Source organism: Channa argus, chromosome 12 (genome assembly GCF_033026475.1).
Source record: "Channa argus isolate prfri chromosome 12, Channa argus male v1.0, whole genome shotgun sequence".
NCBI lineage: Eukaryota > Metazoa > Chordata > Actinopteri > Anabantiformes > Channidae > Channa > Channa argus.
The window spans coordinates 19,969,378-19,989,574 of record NC_090208.1 but is presented as its reverse complement, the minus strand read 5'-3'; the positions used below and the strand labels follow the sequence as shown (position 1 = coordinate 19,989,574).

The following is a 20,197-nucleotide window of genomic DNA, read 5'->3' as shown; positions in this document are numbered from 1 at the left end:
ATAGACCCAGACAGCCAAAGAAGGAGGAGGGATTGGGGGAAAATTCTTCCCATAACTCAGGGAACAGGAAGTGAGATAAGAAGTGTGGCATTCTCAGAGTGAGAGGTGATGGATGGACCTCACGCCATAGACAGGGGTGTGCCGTGGTCCAGTGTTATTTATTTCTTGAATTTTGGTTTATATTTGCATCATTCCAAAAAAAATATGCCATGAAGATGTCAAACATGTTGGAGGACCTTAAGGGAGGAAAGGGTGGGCTTGAAAGAATCGGGTCATCCTGTAATTGTGGTTGTTGCATATTTGTTTACTTATATTTCCACCCATTTACCAACTGATATGTTGATTGATTCATTCATCTGGTGCATTCAGACCAGAGAGTGATTGCTTTATATAAGCGTGTTGTAACCAAAAATTCACTGCTTTTTCAAGACTTCTGGTCAATTTATTATCTTTGCTTATTTCTATGTGTTTTTATAATGTAGTCACTGGCACATCTTCAAGGCTGCACGGTGGTCGTTGCCCCCCCCGGTTACACTCTGGCCGACCCACCCCACTGGCAGAACAATATTTTTCCTTGATCATTGTTGCTGTGGACAGAAAGATTTTTATCACAGCCGCAGTTTTACTGGGGATGCTTTCAAACTGCGCAATCAACTGGAATCACACCCTCTGCTTAGGGATGGGCGATACCAACATAAATAATAAAAAATAATAATAAATAATAAAACTAGAATTGCTTATAAAATGATGATGATAAAATGAAACTAGTTTATTAAGTACATTTAATTAAAATAAGATGAGATAAGATTTAAAATAAGATTTTAAAAATCATAATAAAAATATGGTAAAGGCAGTTGTCCACGGACCACAGGGTGAGTGGTTCGATCCCCAGCCCCGGCTATATGTTGAAGTGTCCCTGGGCAAGACACTGAACCCCTAACAGCCCATTCCCCTCCCCAGCTGTGCAGTGCCGGTCCAAGCCCGGTAGAAATCTGGGAGGGTTGCGTCCGGCGTCCGGCGTCCGGCGTAAAAACTGCGCCAAATCAATATGCGGACAATGATCCGCTGTGGCGACCCTGAACTCACGGGATAAACCGAAAGGACAAAAAAAATAAAAAAATAAAAAAATGGACAAGTACAAATTACTACAAAATTAATTATATTTCTTGAAACATCAACATAGTGCTCAAGAAACTGCATTAAACCATTAAAACATCATAACACAACATAATTATCACCAACACTAGCATCATCATCATCATCATCCTCAACATTTGCAGTAACATCATCATCATCAACAAAATGCATAATGATAATTTCACTTGTTTTTATAACAGTGAAAGAGAGATTGCTGCTATGTGGCACCACTTTATTGCAGACTGAGCCCATGGCATTACGTTTGGCCATGGGTGAAAAATAACCCCATGCGGATATGATGACTCTGAGCTCACTCTGAGCAGCAGAGTGAGGATTGGCCCCCCAGCACAGTGGTATCGCATATTTACAAAAGTATAAAGTAAAAGACTCCAAAACACATTTTAACATTCAAAGACATTTTATTGACAACAATTGTTTAATAATTGGATGTATTTTAGTGACAAAAGGTTGCAGCATAACCATAAATAGTTCTACCACAGCCTCAATGTGTCAGTTTCTTCTCTTAACATTCCTGATCATTCGTATAATTATAAGTTGTTGAATGTGAACAGTTAGATCCTTTTGTCATCTTTTGTGACCAGCAAGATGTTTTTCATGTTTCATTTTTTTCTTACAGTGCTCAGTATTTGCTTTTTGCGAACTAGACAGTTATTTAAATAAACTCTGAGGTGTTTAGAGGGGAAAAGACTCATTAGGGAACCTGCTAACAACTTGTAGATGTATGAATTCTGACATGGGGCCACAATTAGTTTTTCACAAGCTTAAAAGTTTTAACTATTACTGTAGTTGAGTTATAGTACAAGATCCCACTCACAGCACTGTTGGACTGCAAAGCCATGTTAGAATTAAATAGTGGATATACTGTACTGGCAATTAGGTGTGTTTTAAACCCATCCTAATACTTGTGGCCACTGATTTTTGTCTTGTTTAGGTTTCTGGGAGAATGCCGGCTGGGCCTCAGAGACGTGCTGAACTCTCCCAACCTGGCAGCCACCTTCACCGTTTCCTTGCTGGACACTAAGAGAAACAACACAGGAGTAAGCACATATACAAAGAGCAAAGCCACATCAGTCTACAGTCTCACTGTTTCATGAACTAATTACATTACGAATTATTCCTGGTTTCCTGTCTTGATCTTAAAATAGAGAAAACATTTTTCATATCAGAACAGATTATAAACCTAGCTGTCTCTTTTTTTTTCATGTTGAATGTGTTGAAACATGAAGCTAGTTGCACTTGGACTGCCAAGTTTTACTTCAGTATTCATTTCCACTGCATTTTTTTTTTTTTTGTTTCAGTAACTTGAGCAAAGAAAATCTTGCTCAGATCAAAGTATTAAACTGATGATACAGTGCACTCTAAGCTGCCCCTGTGTTTAAACTATCACTTTAAAGTAATGGAGCATTTGTATCAGGCACGCATGCATTAGATTTCCATCTAATCAATTCTACACTCAGTTTACTGCCTTTGTTGAAAGTATGATCATAAATTACATGTATGTGTACACTATAAGGTGTTACACAGACTTTGCCTTATATTATTTGCCGAGAATAGTTAAACTTTTATTGAAATTCCTTTAGTAGCTAGATAGAAGGTATTAATATTAATCCCTAAAAGTTTAAAGAACCTAAAAAGAGAACTGAATGTTTGCGCATCGTCCTCTGCACGAAGCATGTTTGACCTTGTTGTGGGTTTTTATCTGTTTCTAGGCAACACTGACCCTCCAGGTGTCCTACATCCCTCCTCCGGGTTTGGCACCAGTCTTCCAGCCTCCACCCCAGCCTGAGGCCCTACACCATAACAACCCCAGCGTGGAACTGGACACTGTCACAGGTAATATAATCTGAGCTCCATTTGTCTCTTCCACCATGTATCAGTCTCACTAAGGTCAATCTGTAAAACACTGACATAAATACTATATTTAAATTGTGATCGTGGTGTTTGAGTTGTTCAGTTGCTGGTGGGACTTCTCTTATTTTGCCTGTCTATACAGTGATTTCTCTGGACACGTTGGGTGAGGAGGATACAGAGAGTATGATCATGCTGGAGCCCACAGAGGACCAGGGGGCAGATGATGGACACTCCATGGTGGTTGTTGGTCCTCAGGGGCCCCCAGGTAGGGAGTCCCCTACTGCCCAGATGCCCAAACGCTCACCACCGTCTTACAACACCCAGGGAGGGCTGAGGAAGAGAAGAAGAGGGGCCAGCAGTCAACCCAAACCACTGCCCAACAAACCACAGGACATACAGGTAGTTACTGTTCATATGTCGAGGAATGTTAAAAGTGACAGTTACTTTATTAGAATTTTTTTTTTTAGAAACTTTTTTCAACATGCTCAGATACATAAAGAAAAAAAAAGTTTTTTATTGTGTATTTAGGCCATGAACTGTAAACTGGTAGTTAGGAATTAAAATTGTGAATGCTTGTTTCCATACGTGGTTTTGACAAAAAAATAAAACAAAACAAATAGGTAACACAGTAAACAAATCATACAAAATTTGAATAAAAAATAAACAAAAAAAAAATAAACATGGATAAAAAACACAGAGTTAAAGTTACTTTCTATAATGAAACCTACAATATCTGAAACTGTTATGTTAGGAAGATAAAAACAGGATTTTGAAAAATGTACCTTCATCCCCAGCCTTATTTTACGTCGAAAAAAAGAGATCTACTGGTTATGATATGGCAAACTTGGCAAATTGTAATTTGCCCATTGCTTTTGTACCTGCCCAGGTTCGTGTTCGAATCATTGAGGCTCGACAATTACCGGGCATCAACGTCAAACCTGTTGTCAAGGTAACTGTCGCTGGGCAGACCAAGAGGACTCGCATCAGAAAAGGCAACAACCCAGTGTTTGATGAGGTAGATGTTTATGAGTCAGTTTTACTCTTATTTGATTTATGATGAATTAAAAATATGGAATCTGATAACAGTATATACAGTATGACATACAGTATAATCTAATCAAAAATTTTAATTTTCCTTTGACAGACTTTCTTCCTGAACTTCTTTGACATGCCATCAGATTTGTTTGATAAACCTATCTTCATAACTGTGAGTCCATCGTTTTGTCTCCTTTTCATTCTCTCTGAGTGACTTATATTCCTGAAATATGAATAGAAATAAAACGCATAGTTGTATACACTGTATTATCTAAAATTCTCAATGGAGTCTTTCAATTAAAGGTTTTTCCATGTTCACTCGAGCTTTGGATAAAATGTGACATCTTTTTCTCTCTTTTTCTCAACTGACAGGTTTGTGACTCCCGTTCACTCAGAACAGATGCTGTTATAGGTGAATTCAAGGTAAATTTCCACCCCCATAGCTTAATCTTCAGTGCAAAAGATTGTTTCGATTGTTACTTTATATAGTTATTAATGGTACACATAGTGTACTAGATGAGAGGTGACCAACTCCGGTCCTCAGCCCCTGTTTTCCAACCACCCACTGCTTATTATTACCTGTCTCCGGTGGGCTCAGTCTGAAGGTGGGAAATAAGCGCTGTGCATAGGTAGTTGGAAGACAAGTGGGTCTATGGCTCTTGAGGACCAGAGTTGCCCACTCTTTACTTCCTTTATGATACTGAACAAGTGCTTGTAAAAGTAAACATATTTAAAAGTTTTTGTTCTTTGTTTTCACAGTTGGATGTGGGCACTGTCTACAATGAGCACAGTGAGTTTAGATTTGATGATTCGTAGTGTTGCATGTGTTCTTGTGTGGAAAAAACATCTCCAGTTAGCAGGCCAAAGTGAAATTATAAAGTTTGGTGCTCAAAGTCCAGTGTTCTGAGATTTTTATTTGTCTAGATTTTAGTTGGACCTTCTAGGTTCTAGTATGTTATTTGTTAGTCTGAAAATCTTTGATCCTTTGATTTAAAGATACACGTCTGAGTTCACTCTCTGCTCTTTAGGACATTGCTTCTTGAGGAAATGGCTTCTGCTGTGTGACCCTGATGACCTCTCTGCTGGCGTGAAAGGTTATCTGAAGGTCAGCCTGTTTGTCTTGGCGGCTGGAGATGAGCCACCGGTGAGTAGGTTTGAGGGAATAATTGAAGGAACACATTGTTTTTGGTTCTGCATTTAGATAAACAGTGTTGAGATGTTCAAAGTTATCAAGTGGCAAAAGATTAACAAAAAAAGTCAGTTGTAACTTAATGTGAAACTAATGCTATGCTAACACAGGGGTACAGAAATTGGGAACTCGAGTGTTATTATTATTATTATTATTATTATTATCATTAGTAATTATTTTCCAACAACTATGCCCTACTGACTGCTGGTTGCTTGCATCAGGAGGGTTTAGTCAATATGAAGCTGGAAGATACCAAGGAAGATGAAGGGGAAGTGGGTGAACACACAGTGATGTGGTATCTTCCAGCTTCTGATTGACTGAACACACCTTAAGCAGGTGTAATTGTCATTTCAGTCTATTAGCATGTTGCCTTGGTGATGTTACACATATGCATGTTAAATATACAGCAATAAACACCACATATTACAGATTAGCATATTCAAATGATGTATTTTTTGGTGTTAATGGAACATGGTAATATTTGCCTGCAACCATTCTCATATTAGCATTCAAACTAAAATGACAGGATAACCAAATCATCAATAACAAATACTCAAACATCTACTGGTGAGAATACAAATTACATGTAGGTCTAACATCATAAAGCACTTTATGTAAAAATCTACAACTTATCTTCTCTTCTGCACAAGTAAAATAATAATTTAAATAAACCACTAAACATTACAAGTGAGCCAATTAATGTTAATAAGGTCTCCTTGAGATACATCACTCTATAGGATCCATGTTTGATGTGTCTTGCTATAAATAAGTTATAAATTCTATTGGCACTAAACACATTATAGCTGTTTATTGTGTATAAATATATGACTTATGTGGATTTATATGTGGCTTCAGGCTGATAGGCGTGAGTGTGTGGAAGATAAAGAAGATATAGAAGGAAACCTGTTGAGACCAGCTGGCCTATCTTTGAGAGGAGCCACATTCACCTTGAAGATCTTCAGAGCTGAAGACTTGCCACAGAGTGAGTCTCCGGTGCTAATCTGTTAAGATTTATATGATTGCTTTAAAATAAAAGAAAGGTATTTGAAGAATTGTAACTAACGTTTGTCTGCAGTGGATGATGCCTTCATAGACGGGATGAAGCAGTTTCTTGGGTTTGAAAACAACAGAAAAAACCTGGTGGATCCTTTGGTGGAAATCCACTTTGCTGGCAAAGCGGTGCTTGTGATAAAATTATAACATTTCCATCCAAGTCATTTTAAATTAGCAATATGTTATTAAAAAATGTTTCTTTTCAGATCCACACCAAGACTCTGGAGAAGAACGCCAATCCACACTGGAACCAGAGTTTGACCTTGCCTATTAGGGTGAGATACACAAACACAGATTGTAATGCAATTTCACTGCTCTGCTAAGTACTTTATTCATAACTATTATAACATATTATTTCATTATCTTTCCCAGTTTCCCTCCATGTGTGAGAAGATGAGGATCAGAGTTGTTGACTGGTGAATCTTAGCTAAACTCTACAGATATAAGTTTGATAACATTTTGTTTATCAGACTCTCCAGAACGTTGCATGAAACTAAAGCGCAAAATCTTACATTAGAACAGGACATTTTAACTTTTGAAAACCTCTGGTTTACAGTATTAACATTTGATTTGTGTGTGACCATGTGACCTAAAAGCATGCGTTACAGTTTTCTTTTTGTCCTTTTTGATTTTTGTCACTGCAGGGACAGAGCCAGCCATAATGATATCATTGGCACTACCCACCTGTGTATGTCCAAGATCTCTGCTCCTGGTGGAGAAATAGATGGTAAGTAATTAGTCCAAACTTGTCTGGTCTGGACTGGAGCCAGCCACTATGGTTTAGGCTGGAAAAGGCAGGATTTGGTTGCACTGGAGTGGATTATACCTAACCTGTCTGGTTTGGTTTGGTTGCACTTACACCTCCAGTTTGTTTAGTTTGCCTGAAAACATCCCACAAAATAACACATCACTGCACGTCAAGACTTCCCAACACGAGACCGACTTGTTAACTTGTTGTACTGATTGTGACCACATTGCACAGTGAGAATCAGCTCAAAACATTTGAACAAGTGCCACAGAGCTGAACTGTAGATCCTCCATCATTGTGCACATTTAGGACATCTAGGATGTCTGCAGAGCTGAACAGTGAGACTGTACTATGAAACTAAGTGTTGTGAAGCACACAGACGAGAGAATGGTGCTCCATCCAAACAAGCATGTGGAGCTACAGTAAAACTAACTGGTGTATTCCTCTACTAATTTTCAGGCTATACCTACATCCACTTTTATTGAAACTGAGCTGGTCTTGTTTGTGGCTGTATAAGCTGGATTTATGCACAGACATACTGTAAAACTAGCAGTCGGAAGGATTGACATGACTTGACTCTGTCTCTAGATTAGGATTGTGTGCATTGTATGTAATTGGTTTAGTCTGTAAAATTGTGGGCTGATTTTTGTCCTGTTTAGATTTAAGCAGCACTTCATTCGATTAGCTCGTTTTAAATGCTCAGATCCATGTAGCAGATTTATGTAGTAGATTGAAAGGATTTTTGATTGAAAAGACTGATTTGGGCATCAGTTAACAGTCAGTCTTGAACAACCAGTTGGATCTTTGCTTTGTGAAGTAACAGCATGTATGTTTTGCTAGTGAACATCAAGAATGGCATTTTTTTACTTTTGGTCTCTGGAATGCCCCGTGTTGTCTCGTCACAGAGAAAGGCAGCATGCAAGAGTTTTGGTCAGTGTCACGAGTGTAATTTCTTTCTATTTCATTGCATGGAAATCATACCACATATACCACAGGGAATCTTCATTATTTATCAGCTAAATGCAACCACACTCTATGTGGTTCATAACACCAGAGAGACTGAGTTTCACTTTAACTTAAAAAAAGAGCAGGTCAAGATGTTTTTTTTTTTTTAAATAAACTATTTCTCATTGTTGACAATGTAATAAAATAAATGCTCTGGTGTCTTATGATACTGTAGGTTTGCCATGACTTACTGAACCAGGTTAAAGAAGTCAGAAGTCAAATTTATAAATGTAAAACTGATTATAATGAAATGTTAAATACCAGGAAAGAGGAACTTGCATTTCCTCAGAGCTTTGCTCTGTCAGTGGCTGAGTGCTAAAGCTGTTGCATGTTGCACCTTTGAAAATTAAATTCAAATAACAGGGATCAACAGTTGGATGAGTAAACACGTGAGATAATTCTGTAGGGAAATAATTTTGAGTTGATTGTTTAGGGTTAAGCTTCGTGTGTGTCATTGAGTGCTTCTGTTTGAGTTTGAGTGGCGTTTTAGAACATCTGTTTCCTTTCTGTCTGATTCTGAACCATCCTTCCTCTCTATGCATTCAGATGACTTGACTCCACGGACCGTCCACACTGGCAGTATGTTCACCATCCTCTCTAAACCACTTTTAATTTGTGTGAAACTGCTCAAATTTCAATTCAGCTGTTTTCCCTAATCTTTGAGGTTGTTTTACATTCTCTATCACTTTCAACCTGTATCTGTTTCAATCATGAAGGAAATCTGCTGAAATTTAGAAATGTCTGATCCTATTTGGTCACTTTAATCATTTCATTCTATTTTATCGAACTTTTCTTCATTTTCATAATTTCTCCAACATCCTGCATGTCTGACAATAATATTAATCTTCCATTTTTTGTCATTGCAGTTGATGACAGCCTTGGTTTCCTGCCAACATTTGGTCCATGTTTTGTCAACTTGTACGGCAGCCCCAGAGAGTTCACCGCTTTTAATGACCCCCATGAAGCTCTAAATTTTGGAAAAGTAATTGAGTTATATTTTGTTATAAACTTTCCACCTAATTGGACCCTTTGCTAAGTAACTATTTGATCATTTTTAGGACCAAAGAAAATTACAGAAAAGTCTGCATAAAATACATGATTTATGGTGGCATTTTTATTTCAGCTTTAAGTGTGTAAGATTTAGAGGACTCTACAAGCAGAAATAGAATACAATATTCCGACATATACTTTTATACTTACCGTAAATTCAGTTGAAAATTAGGAATTTTGAATTTTGGCACTAGAGAGGGAACTTTATGTACCAGTTAAAGTGAAAGGTTGAATTTGCAAACGTTATCATGTGTTTAAAGACAAAGAAGAATAGTCCGTTTTTTTTAACAACTTTGAGGTCGAAATATAGCGAAATGATTCAAGATTCAAACAACTTTTTTGATTCCATAGGAAATTGTGACTTGTTACAGCTGCTCGTCACATAAATAGTAGAATGGAAAGGAAAAATGTTCCACACAACCAAGACAATAAACAAGTAAAAGTACAAACCCAGCCAGAGGAGTAAACATGAATACAATAAAAATATAAATGAAATTAAATCAATACTATTTGTCCATTTTGACCATTTAGTTTCCCTCCTTTTTACAAGAGTTGAACAGTTTATTGGCCACTATGGCGTTCTGTTGAGCACTTGACTGTCATCAGTCTCTAGCTGAAATTGCTTCTCTGTGCTGCCAACACACAGTGGAGTGAGTGGGAGGGATTGTCCAGGGTTGACAGGAGTTTGGACAACATTCTCCTCTCAGTCGCAACATGCAGAGGGTCAAGCTTCTCCCCCAGAACAGAACCAGCCCTCCTTATTAGTTTGTCCATTGGAAGATTATACCACAAAACGTAATTGGAGAATGAATTCATGTTGTCAGCAAAGTGAAAACATGAAGAAGCAGACAAAACTCAAACAGACCATAGCCCAACACAATTGAACCACAAGAGGATTTTCCCATATGGAAATTGTTGATTAGGCACAAATTAACAACATTTTCCCACACCAGTGTAACCTCTGTTTTGCAGAGGTGGTAGGAGTACACAAAGTCAAAAGTAAGTTTTTGCCTAAATACTATACAAATATAAGTAACACTTCACATTCTGTACAACTGTAAGTTGAATTACAAAATGACATGCTCTAGCATTTACCCAAAGTGTATGAGTGCAAAACCTCCACTACAAAAACAATGTATTTTAAATAGTACTGATTCTGATGTTCAGTTTCTAAATGTCAATCCAGTCCAGCTTCTTTCGTCAAACTGTCACTATTAAAATTACATCTCAGAATTGTAACAATAACTTAATAAATATAAGAGTGAAGGTTATCTAACAGCTTAATGTGAAACAAAAACAGCACAGCGTGTAAGGTTTAAATAGATTTTAGCTGCTTTGTGTACTGAAAGGTGATTAATTGATAATAACTGAGCTTATATATTAGTTAAATTTTGCTTTGAGTCTTCGTCTGCAAAAAGTAACTAAAGCTATGAAATAAATGTAGTGATGTAAAATTACGATATTTTTCTTCATTTAGTGGAGCAAAAGTAAAAGTAGCCTAGAATGGAAACGGTCCTGCAAAGTACTGCAAATTTGTACCTACTAAATGTACTTACTTGGATGTCACTAAATCTTACACACTGTACCTTTTAAATCTTTGATTGTTGCTGGAAGTTACACACTGAAATTACTTGTCTAATAGTTTTTAAATGCTTCTATCTCTCCAATAAACACATTCATTAAAACACATTTATTGTATATGATATTACATACTGTAAACCATGACAGCCTTTTTTCCTATCCTATCCTATCCTGTCCTGTCTGTCTTTCTGTCAGGGGGAGGGTGTGGCGTACCGAGGTCGAGTTCTACTGGAACTAACCACAAAACTGATGGACAAGCCCGAACAAAAAACTGAAGACATACCATCAGATGAACTTCTCACTGTGGAGGTGGGAGGAAAGGACGTTAAGCTGTGGATGTAGATGATATAATAGATATGCATTTATTCATCTGTACTTCTGTCTCAATCTTTCTGTCTCACAGAAATTTCTCCGGAAGAGGAAGTTTTCACTCTTTGTAGCTTTTTACTCAGCCACACTCCTCCAGGACGTCGACGATGCCATCCAGTTTGAGGTCAGCATTGGTAACTACGGAAACAAGTATGACTACACCTGTCTCCCTTTGGCCTCCACCACACAGTTCAGCAGGGCCGTGTTTGATGGTAGGTCAACATCATGTTGTAACTGGTGCCAACATAGTTCAGGTGAAACAAATATTTAAATTTGTAGTACTTGAGGGAATCTTTTTCAAAACTGTCACAGACATTCACTTGGACTGGAGGGAATTTCATTACATCTGGCACAAAACGTATTGGAATCATGACTAAAATGATTCAAACATGAGTCTGCTCAGAGATATAAACTGCTGCTTGACTGGTTGATGTAGTTACTTAATATATTTTAGTATGTTTTTAGACATTCCAGTTTACTTTATATATTTTTAGAAATCAAATTTAAAAACAAGGATATCATAATGGTCATGATTTTCATAATGATCATATTAGTGCAATCATAATCACAGTATAATCATCTATGTGGGTTTTTTGTGTGTGTGTCTGTGTGTTCAAGGTTGCCACTATTACTACCTTCCTTGGGGAAATGTTAAGCCGGTGGTGGTTCTATCTTCCGAGTGGGAAGATATCAAACCAAGGATCGAGGCTCTCAACATGCTGCTGGCAATTATAGACAGACTGGTGAGTGTGATACATTATCTTAGTTTCCTCTCCTGTATGTATCTTTATAAGAACATCCTAAAGTTTTACACTTAAGATCATCTGTGCAAATTAGTGTTTCTTAATTGGTTTGTACTTAAAATGAATAAAATAAAATATAGATCACCTGAACATTTGTGTCCAGGAGGCCAATCTGCAGCGGGTGCAGCTAGAAGTGAACGCAGGAGGTGACCTGGAGGAGGTGGAGCTGCGAGTGGTTGAGCTGTTGGATCAGGTCATCACAGACTGCAGGTGACCACTGTATGAAGTCACTGTCCAGACTTTAAATTGCAGTAAAGTATAGTCACTCAAGTACAGTATTCTAGTATAATGGTGAATGAGGTTAACTTATTTATGTACTTTAAATTCAGACCTGTCGACTTGCCTGTTAGTAACACATTTATGCTACACCTCTGATCAGTTATTTCTGTCTTTTGTGTCCCCCTCCTCCACTTTCTCTATCTGTTTTTTTTTCTCTCAAGGGAGGAGCTGCCATCTCTTGAACAGTGGCAGTGTGCGACTCCTCTGGACCGCTCGTTGAGGCACATTCGTAATCTGCACTTACAGCAGATTGTAGCGGCAGCACTCGCTCTTAAACACGGACCGGCCACTGAGCTGTCCAATGTCCTAGAGCAGGCTGAGGACTGGGCCAACAGACTGAGGACCATGGCTGAGGAGGTGAGTGTGTAAATATTCTTTTAAACAACTCTTCAATGAACTTTGCTGTAAACAAGTTAGAGGGGTTAGGTACATGTCAAGTACTGTAGGTAACTGTTAACAGGAACTACTTTATATCTCATCCAGCCTCAGAATAGTCTTCCAGACATCTTGATCTGGATGATGCAGGGCGACCGCAGGGTGGCGTACTACCGCATCCCAGCACACACTGTGATCTACTCCCAGCAGCACTGTGGGAAACACTGTGGACAGCTGCAGACAGTCCTCCTCAAGGTACACATTAAGACAGGTAAACAAGTTTTGCATTCTGACATAAAGTGTGAATGGCTCTTTCTCTGTGTGACCTACAGTACCCACAGGCCAGTGGTGGAGAAGCCAAACTTCCTGGTCAGCTGAGAGTCAAAGTGTGGTTTGGCTTGTCTGCTGATGTCAAACACTTTAACCAGTATGCTGAAGGAAAGCTCTCTGTCTTTGCTGAGACGGTAAAATACACACAACTCAAGTGCTCATATCTATACTCTGTCTCCTTCTGTTGCCAAGGACACATCATTACACTGAACATCGACCTTACAACAACTTACATTAACAGCAGTTTTCATTTTACAAATATAAACATTTAGTTTTATATAAGGACACGTACAGCTAGACCGTAGATAAGTAATTGTTTCACACAGTGAATTTAAGTGTCCTGTTTTTTTTCTGTAGTACGAGAACCAGACCCGTCTCGCCCTGGTCGGCAGTTGGGGAACTACAGGTCTGACCTACCCTAAGTTCAGTGATGTTACCGGAAGAGTGAAACTGCCTAAAGACAGCTTTAAACCTTCGCCTGGCTGGACCTGGGCTGGAGACTGGTATATCAGCCCGGAGAAGACGTAAGTCTGTGTGTGAGTTTGAATCAGGATAAAGATGAAAGGATTTATGTTTTATGTCCATCTCATAAAACATAAATCCTTTCGTCTTTATGTTTGTCATGATTAAAATGAATAAATTAACTCTAAATCTAACTGATATTAAAACACTTTTATTAAGACAATTGGAGTTTTCCCCTACTGTAGGTTATTAATGCAAGTGTCAGTCAGGAAGGAAATAGTTAAACTATTGTCAGCTAATAAGATTTGTTTATGGGAAAATGCAAAACGTTTATAGTATATGATTTAACATTTAATTTTTAGGTTCTTAAAAATTTGTTGTTGTGAGCATCTGGCTGAATCTGTACATTCTGTGTGTGTGTGTGTTGTTGTCTGTGTTGTTAATCCCTCAGCCTGCTGTTTGACACGGATGCTGGTCACATGACCTTCACAGAGGAAGTATTTGAAACCCAGATGAGGTTACCAGGTGGACAGTGGATCGGCATGCCAGAGGGGTACACTGATGTGGTACGTGTGTGTTGTGTGTGGATGTTTGTGTGTGTTTCTGGACCTATCGTTGCTTTAATTTAACAGTGCTGCTAGTATTATACAGGTAATAGTTACTTAAATCATTTTTTACCATTGATTAGCATAGTGTTCTATGTAGGATTACTATTTACACACCATCCTACTACCACCACTTTTCTGTACTTTTGTTGGTAATGCTTTCTTCTCCTTTTTGTCACATCTTTAGTTGTGTCCTGTTGCTAACTCTATGCCTTTATTATTGTAATCAGTTAAGTAGTAGTTAAGTTAAGTAATTTTATGATTTACAGGTGAGGTTTTATATTTGACCTTCATAAAAATATGTCAGGAGCTATACCTAATAAAGACTTGTTGGTCAGTGTAGGCTAACAATGTTACAATTCCACTGAGCTGACATAATGACATTAGAGTTCCTAAAAGGGTTGAATTTGATACGAAACAACTTTTATACATCTAAAAAAGTGTTTGCCTGTGTGTGTCAGAACGGGGAGAAAGCTGTGCCAAGGGATGAGGTGGAGTGTCCTCCTGGATGGGTGTGGGAGGATGTGGAGTGGAGCGAAGATCTCAACAGGGCCGTGGATGATCAGGGTGCACATGCGCACACACAAAAAGCACACAAGAAAACAATTCCTACAACAGCGAGAGCTAAAGTCCTGCAAAGCACCAGATAAATCCATCATTGTGTGTGTATGTGTGTGTGTTCAGGCTGGGAGTACGGCATCACTATCCCTCCAGACCGCCGTCCCAAGTCCTGGGTGCCGGCAGAAAAGATGTACCACACTAATAGACGACGACGATGGATACGGATGAGACGACGAGACCAACAGAAGATGGATGCTCTCAGAAAAGTAGAGAGTCACATTTTAGAGCATGTTTTTTTATTATAATTTCAGAATAATGACTGCACTAGTTTATACTGCATACTGTAGCTTTAATTAAACTGAATTGAGAACAAGAGGCTAAATAGGTTGATGATATGCAGCTATTTGCAGCCTAACCTTTCCAAATATTCCCTTTTTTTTTTTTTTAGCCCTGTTCATTTCAGTCTTCAGTTTTCTCTGTATCATCCTTGTTTGTGAGCAGTTGAAGTTGCTTTGACTAACAACTAGATGGCGTTGTACAAGCACAAATGAGCAAACTAGACTTTCTAAAAATTTCTTGAAAGACAAGGAGGTTGAAATTGATCTAGGAAGTGTTTCAATGGATTTGTATACATCTCTGTATTTACAGTGATGTAAAATGATGTTACATGTTATATAGAGATATGACTTGCAAATGTTGATCAGTATTAGTGTGTGTTCACAGCAGCGTCCAGATGAGACGGAGAGGGAGGGCTGGGAGTACGCGTCACTGTTCGGCTGGAAGTTCCACCTGAAGCCGAGGAAGACGGACAGTTTCAGGAGGCGCAGGTGGAGGTGCCGTATGGAGCCACTGGAGAAGACTGGGCCGGCTGCCATCTTTGCTTTGGAGTGTTCTCTGGTGAGAGGGAAGAAAATAAAAGCTGCCCTGGATTTATCACATCATTACTTAGGGATAAAATGAAATGCCTGATAATGGCATTTAAACTACATTACAAAGCCAAAAGTATGTGAATATTTTTTTCCCCCTTCTCATTAACACCAGTTCAACATGTCATTTGACCGCATAGTGTTTGTGAGCCGTAAAGTCTTTTATTTTGAAGACTCTGCAGAAAAACTGCTTATGAATGTGGCATTTTATTGAAGCTTTGGGTCAACTTTGCTGTAGTTTTCTGTCTGAATGTGATCTCTTTCTTTTTGATGTTTTCTACCACCTCATTTTCAGTCTCTTTCTCCCACAGGGCAGTATAGAGGACAAGAATGATGACAAATCAGTCACAACCACTTTTGGAGTAAACAGACCAACCATTTCCTGTTTTTTTGACCGTAAGAACCCCCCCACCCCCCACGCACACTAATTATTTTTGTAATCTCCTTCTTTTGCTCCCTTTTCCTCTTTTTTCCACACCTGCACTAACCTTATATAGTGTTATGTGACTTTGTGTGTGTGTGTGTGTGTGTGTGTGTGTGTGTGTGTGTGTATTGCAGGTGGCACTCGTTACCATCTGCGCTGCTACATGTACCAAGCCAGAGACCTGCTGGCCATGGACAAAGATAGCTTCTCTGGTAATGAACTGTGAATTATTTAAAATCTGTGAAATATTTTCCATTATGCATCTGTCATGTATCAGTATGGATGCTGGTTACTTGCACCATGTGATGGCTGGAGCGTTACTCCCAGTAGTGCAAAACATTTCCTTTCTGATCACTGCTGCTTTTTTAAAATCTTGACCACGAACTGTGATTAAACACTAAACATAAGCTTATCACTTGACTCTGCAGCCTCCCTCAGATCTACAGAGCATCTGAGCATCGTTCAGCTCGTTTTGTTTTTCCAACCTGTAGCTTTGCTGTTGTCAGAGGCAGGCATCCGTTTTAGGCAAAAAAAAAAAAAAGCCCTAATAAACCACTACTGTCTACACATCCCACCCAACCAAACCTAGCCAGTCCGGTTGTTCTCCCCCAAAAATTATGAAGGCTAAAACAGGCTGATGTAATTTAATTTAGCAAAATGTGAACATGTAGGTTTGAGTGTGTGGGAGTTACTGGAAAGCTATGTGAAACTCGCAAGAGATTACAGAGCAGTTGGAGACACAAGATTATATTTGTGTGCGATTTCTTCTACATACATTCAGCTCATGAGTTTGATATGGACACCATCATCAAAACAGTAAAATACTACAAAGACTTAGGGTAACATTAAAATATTTGCTTTAATTTTAGGTACATTGCAACTCCACTAATATTTCAAAATAAGACTTGTGGTTTTATAAAGCCACAGAGACATTGGAGGTACAGGATTAATGTCTATTTACTTTGGGCAAATTATTATAAAAACACTAAAAATAATGATTTCATTTTAAAACAGCTCAGGTTACATTTGATGTTAGTCCACTGCAAAGAGAAGAAGAATTGAAAGATGGAGAGAGACCAGAAAGTGGAGTTAAATCAGAGCGACGGCAAAAAAAGAAAAGACAAAATGTTTTTTCTTTTATCTGAAGAGGTAATGGAAACTGTGGCTACTGTGTATGTGAGAGTTAATCACAAATCCACCGCAGACACCGATGTAAAAACAGAGATGAGGATTTCAAAAAACACAGAGGGATGAAAAGACAGGAAGAGAGAAATGATAGATGATAGAGCTATCAATGGAGAGAGGCTGGTTAAAGAGATGGCTTTGGGAGAAGAAGCGAGAGAGCATCCTGGACACAGACTGAAATGATAAATCTCTAGGACTCTCACTTGCACACAAACACACACACACGCACACAGACAGACGTAATGGCTGAGTACAGTTGATGGATGGGCTTCAGTTTTGTGTTAATCTGGTGTTACATGGCGTTGAGGCGACCATGATTAAAGACCGTGTCAACTATCAAACACTGAGGTCTTTTTTTTTTCTTTCTTTACATCTTTCTGCCTTAAAATGTTTCAGTGATGATCTAAATTCCCACATTTGGCAATCTCCATTTTCCTCCCATCTTTCTCTCACCCCTTTCCTCCCCTTTTCCCTCCATTTCTATTTCACCCTTTCTTTCCTCCATCTCTCTTCCTTCCCCTGTTTCTTGCTCTCCCTTTCTCTTCCCAGTCTTTATTGTGTTTGTGTCCTTCTGTGGCTCCAACACACACACACACGCACATATATATATATATATATACACACACATACTACATAGACACACCACCCATGGTGACCCATTCAATTACCGAGCGTTCCCAACAGACCATTAGCTCATATGATAGCAATACAAACAGCCCAGGGGGGTTATGTAAGTACGAGCGTGTGTGTGTGTGTGTGTGTGTGTGTGTGTGTGTGTGTGTGTGTGTGTGTCACTTTTAGGGTTAAATGAGGGCTGGTGGGAAAATTATACGTAGCTTCTGTTTACTCGTATACTAACGGCTCCATAGAGACTTTTTACTCGGCCTCAAATAAGAAACCCTCACTTTGTATGTCCATGTGTGTAACAGTATGTAAATGTGTATTTTATGTTTGTGTGTGTGTGTGTGCATGTGTGTAATTGTAACATGGAATAACAAAGTTCTACAAGTGGCGTTCCCAGCCCTCAGTTTTGAACTCGGAATTCCCAAGTTACTGATGTCACCACGTGGGACGTCAACATAGTGTGGACACACACACAGTACATAAGTTTGTACTGATATACATGTGATGAGTCGTATTAAAAACGCATTCCCTGGCTGCAGCCATGACTTCAGCTCTTTAGTGTGTCTCGTAGGACAGCTGTGATTTGTTAGAATGACATTACTGCCATATTATGTTTTCAAATATCTATAGGGAAATAATTTAAACCTTTTAGGAACAAAATTTCCTTGTCTCACATTCACTTTTTTTCTGCTGAAAGGTTACAGGTTGACTTCACTGATTTTGTGGTTCTAGTTTGCGGAGAACATGAATATGAAAGGCATAAAACTTCTGCTATGTCAAACTATTTGTCTGCTTGTAGCTAAAAAACGACTCCAGATGACATCACTCAGAGTCTCAGTTTAGGCAGAACCATGTCATTGCTCAAAGGGGCTGATTGTTTTTAATTATTTTGTTTTTTTTAAGGGGCACCATATCCTCATCAAACGAGCCATTTCTTTCAGTTTCGATTTAAAGTTTTGTTCAGGTGAATCCTCATTTCTGTCAGTTTGTAATAAAATAAACTTTATTTGGGGATTGTTACATATTTAGAGGCAAATATTATGGCTGATTTTTCACATTTCATCATTAGTGACTAACCTTTACAGAATAATGCAGCCTTCTCCTGTAGTGTTACCTGACATCTCTCATCCGGTGGCTGGTGTGTCTGTGTCTTGGCTGTCAGCGTCTGACTTTACATAATTTCAAGTAATTCACATGACTTTTGTCATTTTCTTTCAATATCAAGCACTTTGGGGGGATTCCATTTGCAGAACATTTTGTGGTAACAAAATCTTTCACTCAAGACAGTCTTTACATTAAAAAAAGAATTCAGATACTTGTCTTTGGAGTAATGTTTGCACCCTCAATTACATGTTGACAGAAAAACCCCTCACTGTCGAAATCTTACTTACTCAAACATGGGTGGATGTTGCTGCCATGTGTGTCAGTGATTACGTTGCAATTAGAGTTGGCATATCTGCTCCCAGTCTGCATGATACTGTAACTTCTGCATACATGTCTTTGGAGTGTAGGAGGAAAGTACAGTACCCAGAGAAAACGCATGCGAGCACCGGGAGAAGATGCAAAATCCCTACAGAAAGGACATTAATGACATTGATGATGGTTTTGTCCTGTTGCTTCTCACCAGACCCCTACGCTATAGTGTCCTTCCTGCATCAGTCCCAGAGGACGGTAACAGTGCGTAACACTTTAAATCCCACCTGGGATCAGACGCTCATCTTCTACGAGCTGGAGATTTTTGGCGACCCTGAGGCCACGATGGCCAATCCTCCCAATGTGGTGGTGGAGCTTTATGATGAGGATACATATGTGAGTTTCTGTGACTAGTTTCTAATTTGTATGCCAAGAAACAAAAGCTAAATGGTCCCTTTCCATGTATAAAGATGGTATACAGTACATGCGTATATATTTCAAATGTCCAGGGTGCAGATGAGTTCCTGGGCCGCTGTGTGTGCAAGCCCACCTTGTCTCGTCCCCCCCGCTTGGCCTGGTTCCCGATTCGACAAGGAGACAAAAACGGTGGCGAGCTGCTGGCTGCCTTTGAGCTCATCCGCAGAGAAAAGGTCAGATGTCATCCTTTCACTCTTAGCTTCATCTCCTCTTTCTAAATCTTCTGCTCATCTTTCCCATTTTTGTTAACCATCCTTTTCCTTTTCTTCATTTCATTTGCCAAAATTCTTGTGGCGTTCTAATATTGGCCAAATTAATTTTTGGTCTGGAACTTTAGGTTGGTATTTAGTAACATTCAAAATGAGTGTGTGTTAAGATGGTGTAATACATTTAGTATAAACAGGAACTTTATGGATTATATTCAATAAGTTTAAAATTTTATACTGATGTATAATTTCAATCAATAATGCTAATAATCTTTTTTGCTTTTGTATCTACAGCCAGCAGTTCACCATATCCCAGGACAAGAGGTCAGTAAAAATTATAAATACACTACTCACTAGAAGTTAAGGATATTTGACTTTAGGGTGAAATTTCAGAATGCCCCTAAAATGCACTATAACCTTTACAGGTGAACTTAATTTGACCTTCTCTAAACTTTTTAATGAGAAACTGTCCAACTCTTCAATGTTTC

The 20,197-nt window shown here is 38.7% G+C and overlaps 1 protein-coding gene across 14 annotated transcripts in view; it reads left to right on the top strand.

Moving 5' to 3' along the window:
- dysf (dysferlin, limb girdle muscular dystrophy 2B (autosomal recessive)) overlaps window positions 1-20,197 on the top strand; it is an 86,090-nt gene that overhangs the window by 15,590 nt on the left and 50,303 nt on the right. For 8 of the 14 annotated variants that reach the window (XR_010915691.1, XM_067523283.1, XM_067523280.1 and 5 more), the window contains exons 4-35: window positions 2,090-2,195; window positions 2,868-2,991; window positions 3,152-3,408; window positions 3,896-4,024; window positions 4,154-4,216; window positions 4,417-4,467; window positions 4,804-4,834; window positions 5,073-5,188; window positions 6,089-6,215; window positions 6,309-6,412; window positions 6,493-6,561; window positions 6,659-6,702; window positions 6,931-7,013; window positions 8,586-8,618; window positions 8,906-9,021; window positions 10,866-10,979; window positions 11,074-11,251; window positions 11,658-11,782; window positions 11,946-12,052; window positions 12,283-12,478; window positions 12,605-12,751; window positions 12,829-12,960; window positions 13,184-13,350; window positions 13,740-13,854; window positions 14,355-14,460; window positions 14,578-14,720; window positions 15,178-15,351; window positions 15,692-15,776; window positions 15,939-16,016; window positions 19,241-19,422; window positions 19,536-19,676; window positions 20,004-20,033. Coding sequence is in view for 13 of the 14 variants with exons in the window: in XM_067523283.1 (XP_067379384.1) it covers window positions 2,090-2,195; window positions 2,868-2,991; window positions 3,152-3,408; window positions 3,896-4,024; window positions 4,154-4,216; window positions 4,417-4,467; window positions 4,804-4,834; window positions 5,073-5,188; window positions 6,089-6,215; window positions 6,309-6,412; window positions 6,493-6,561; window positions 6,659-6,702; window positions 6,931-7,013; window positions 8,586-8,618; window positions 8,906-9,021; window positions 10,866-10,979; window positions 11,074-11,251; window positions 11,658-11,782; window positions 11,946-12,052; window positions 12,283-12,478; window positions 12,605-12,751; window positions 12,829-12,960; window positions 13,184-13,350; window positions 13,740-13,854; window positions 14,355-14,460; window positions 14,578-14,720; window positions 15,178-15,351; window positions 15,692-15,776; window positions 15,939-16,016; window positions 19,241-19,422; window positions 19,536-19,676; window positions 20,004-20,033 (3,673 nt within the window). In the remaining variant the exon portion in view is untranslated. The remainder of the gene's footprint in view (window positions 1-2,089; window positions 2,196-2,867; window positions 2,992-3,151; window positions 3,409-3,895; window positions 4,025-4,153; window positions 4,217-4,416; window positions 4,468-4,803; window positions 4,835-5,072; window positions 5,189-6,088; window positions 6,216-6,308; window positions 6,413-6,492; window positions 6,562-6,658; window positions 6,703-6,930; window positions 7,014-8,585; window positions 8,619-8,905; window positions 9,022-10,865; window positions 10,980-11,073; window positions 11,252-11,657; window positions 11,783-11,945; window positions 12,053-12,282; window positions 12,479-12,604; window positions 12,752-12,828; window positions 12,961-13,183; window positions 13,351-13,739; window positions 13,855-14,354; window positions 14,461-14,577; window positions 14,721-15,177; window positions 15,352-15,691; window positions 15,777-15,938; window positions 16,017-19,240; window positions 19,423-19,535; window positions 19,677-20,003; window positions 20,034-20,197) is intronic. The other 6 variants (XM_067523284.1, XM_067523290.1, XM_067523282.1 and 3 more) reach the window with 2 other exon arrangements.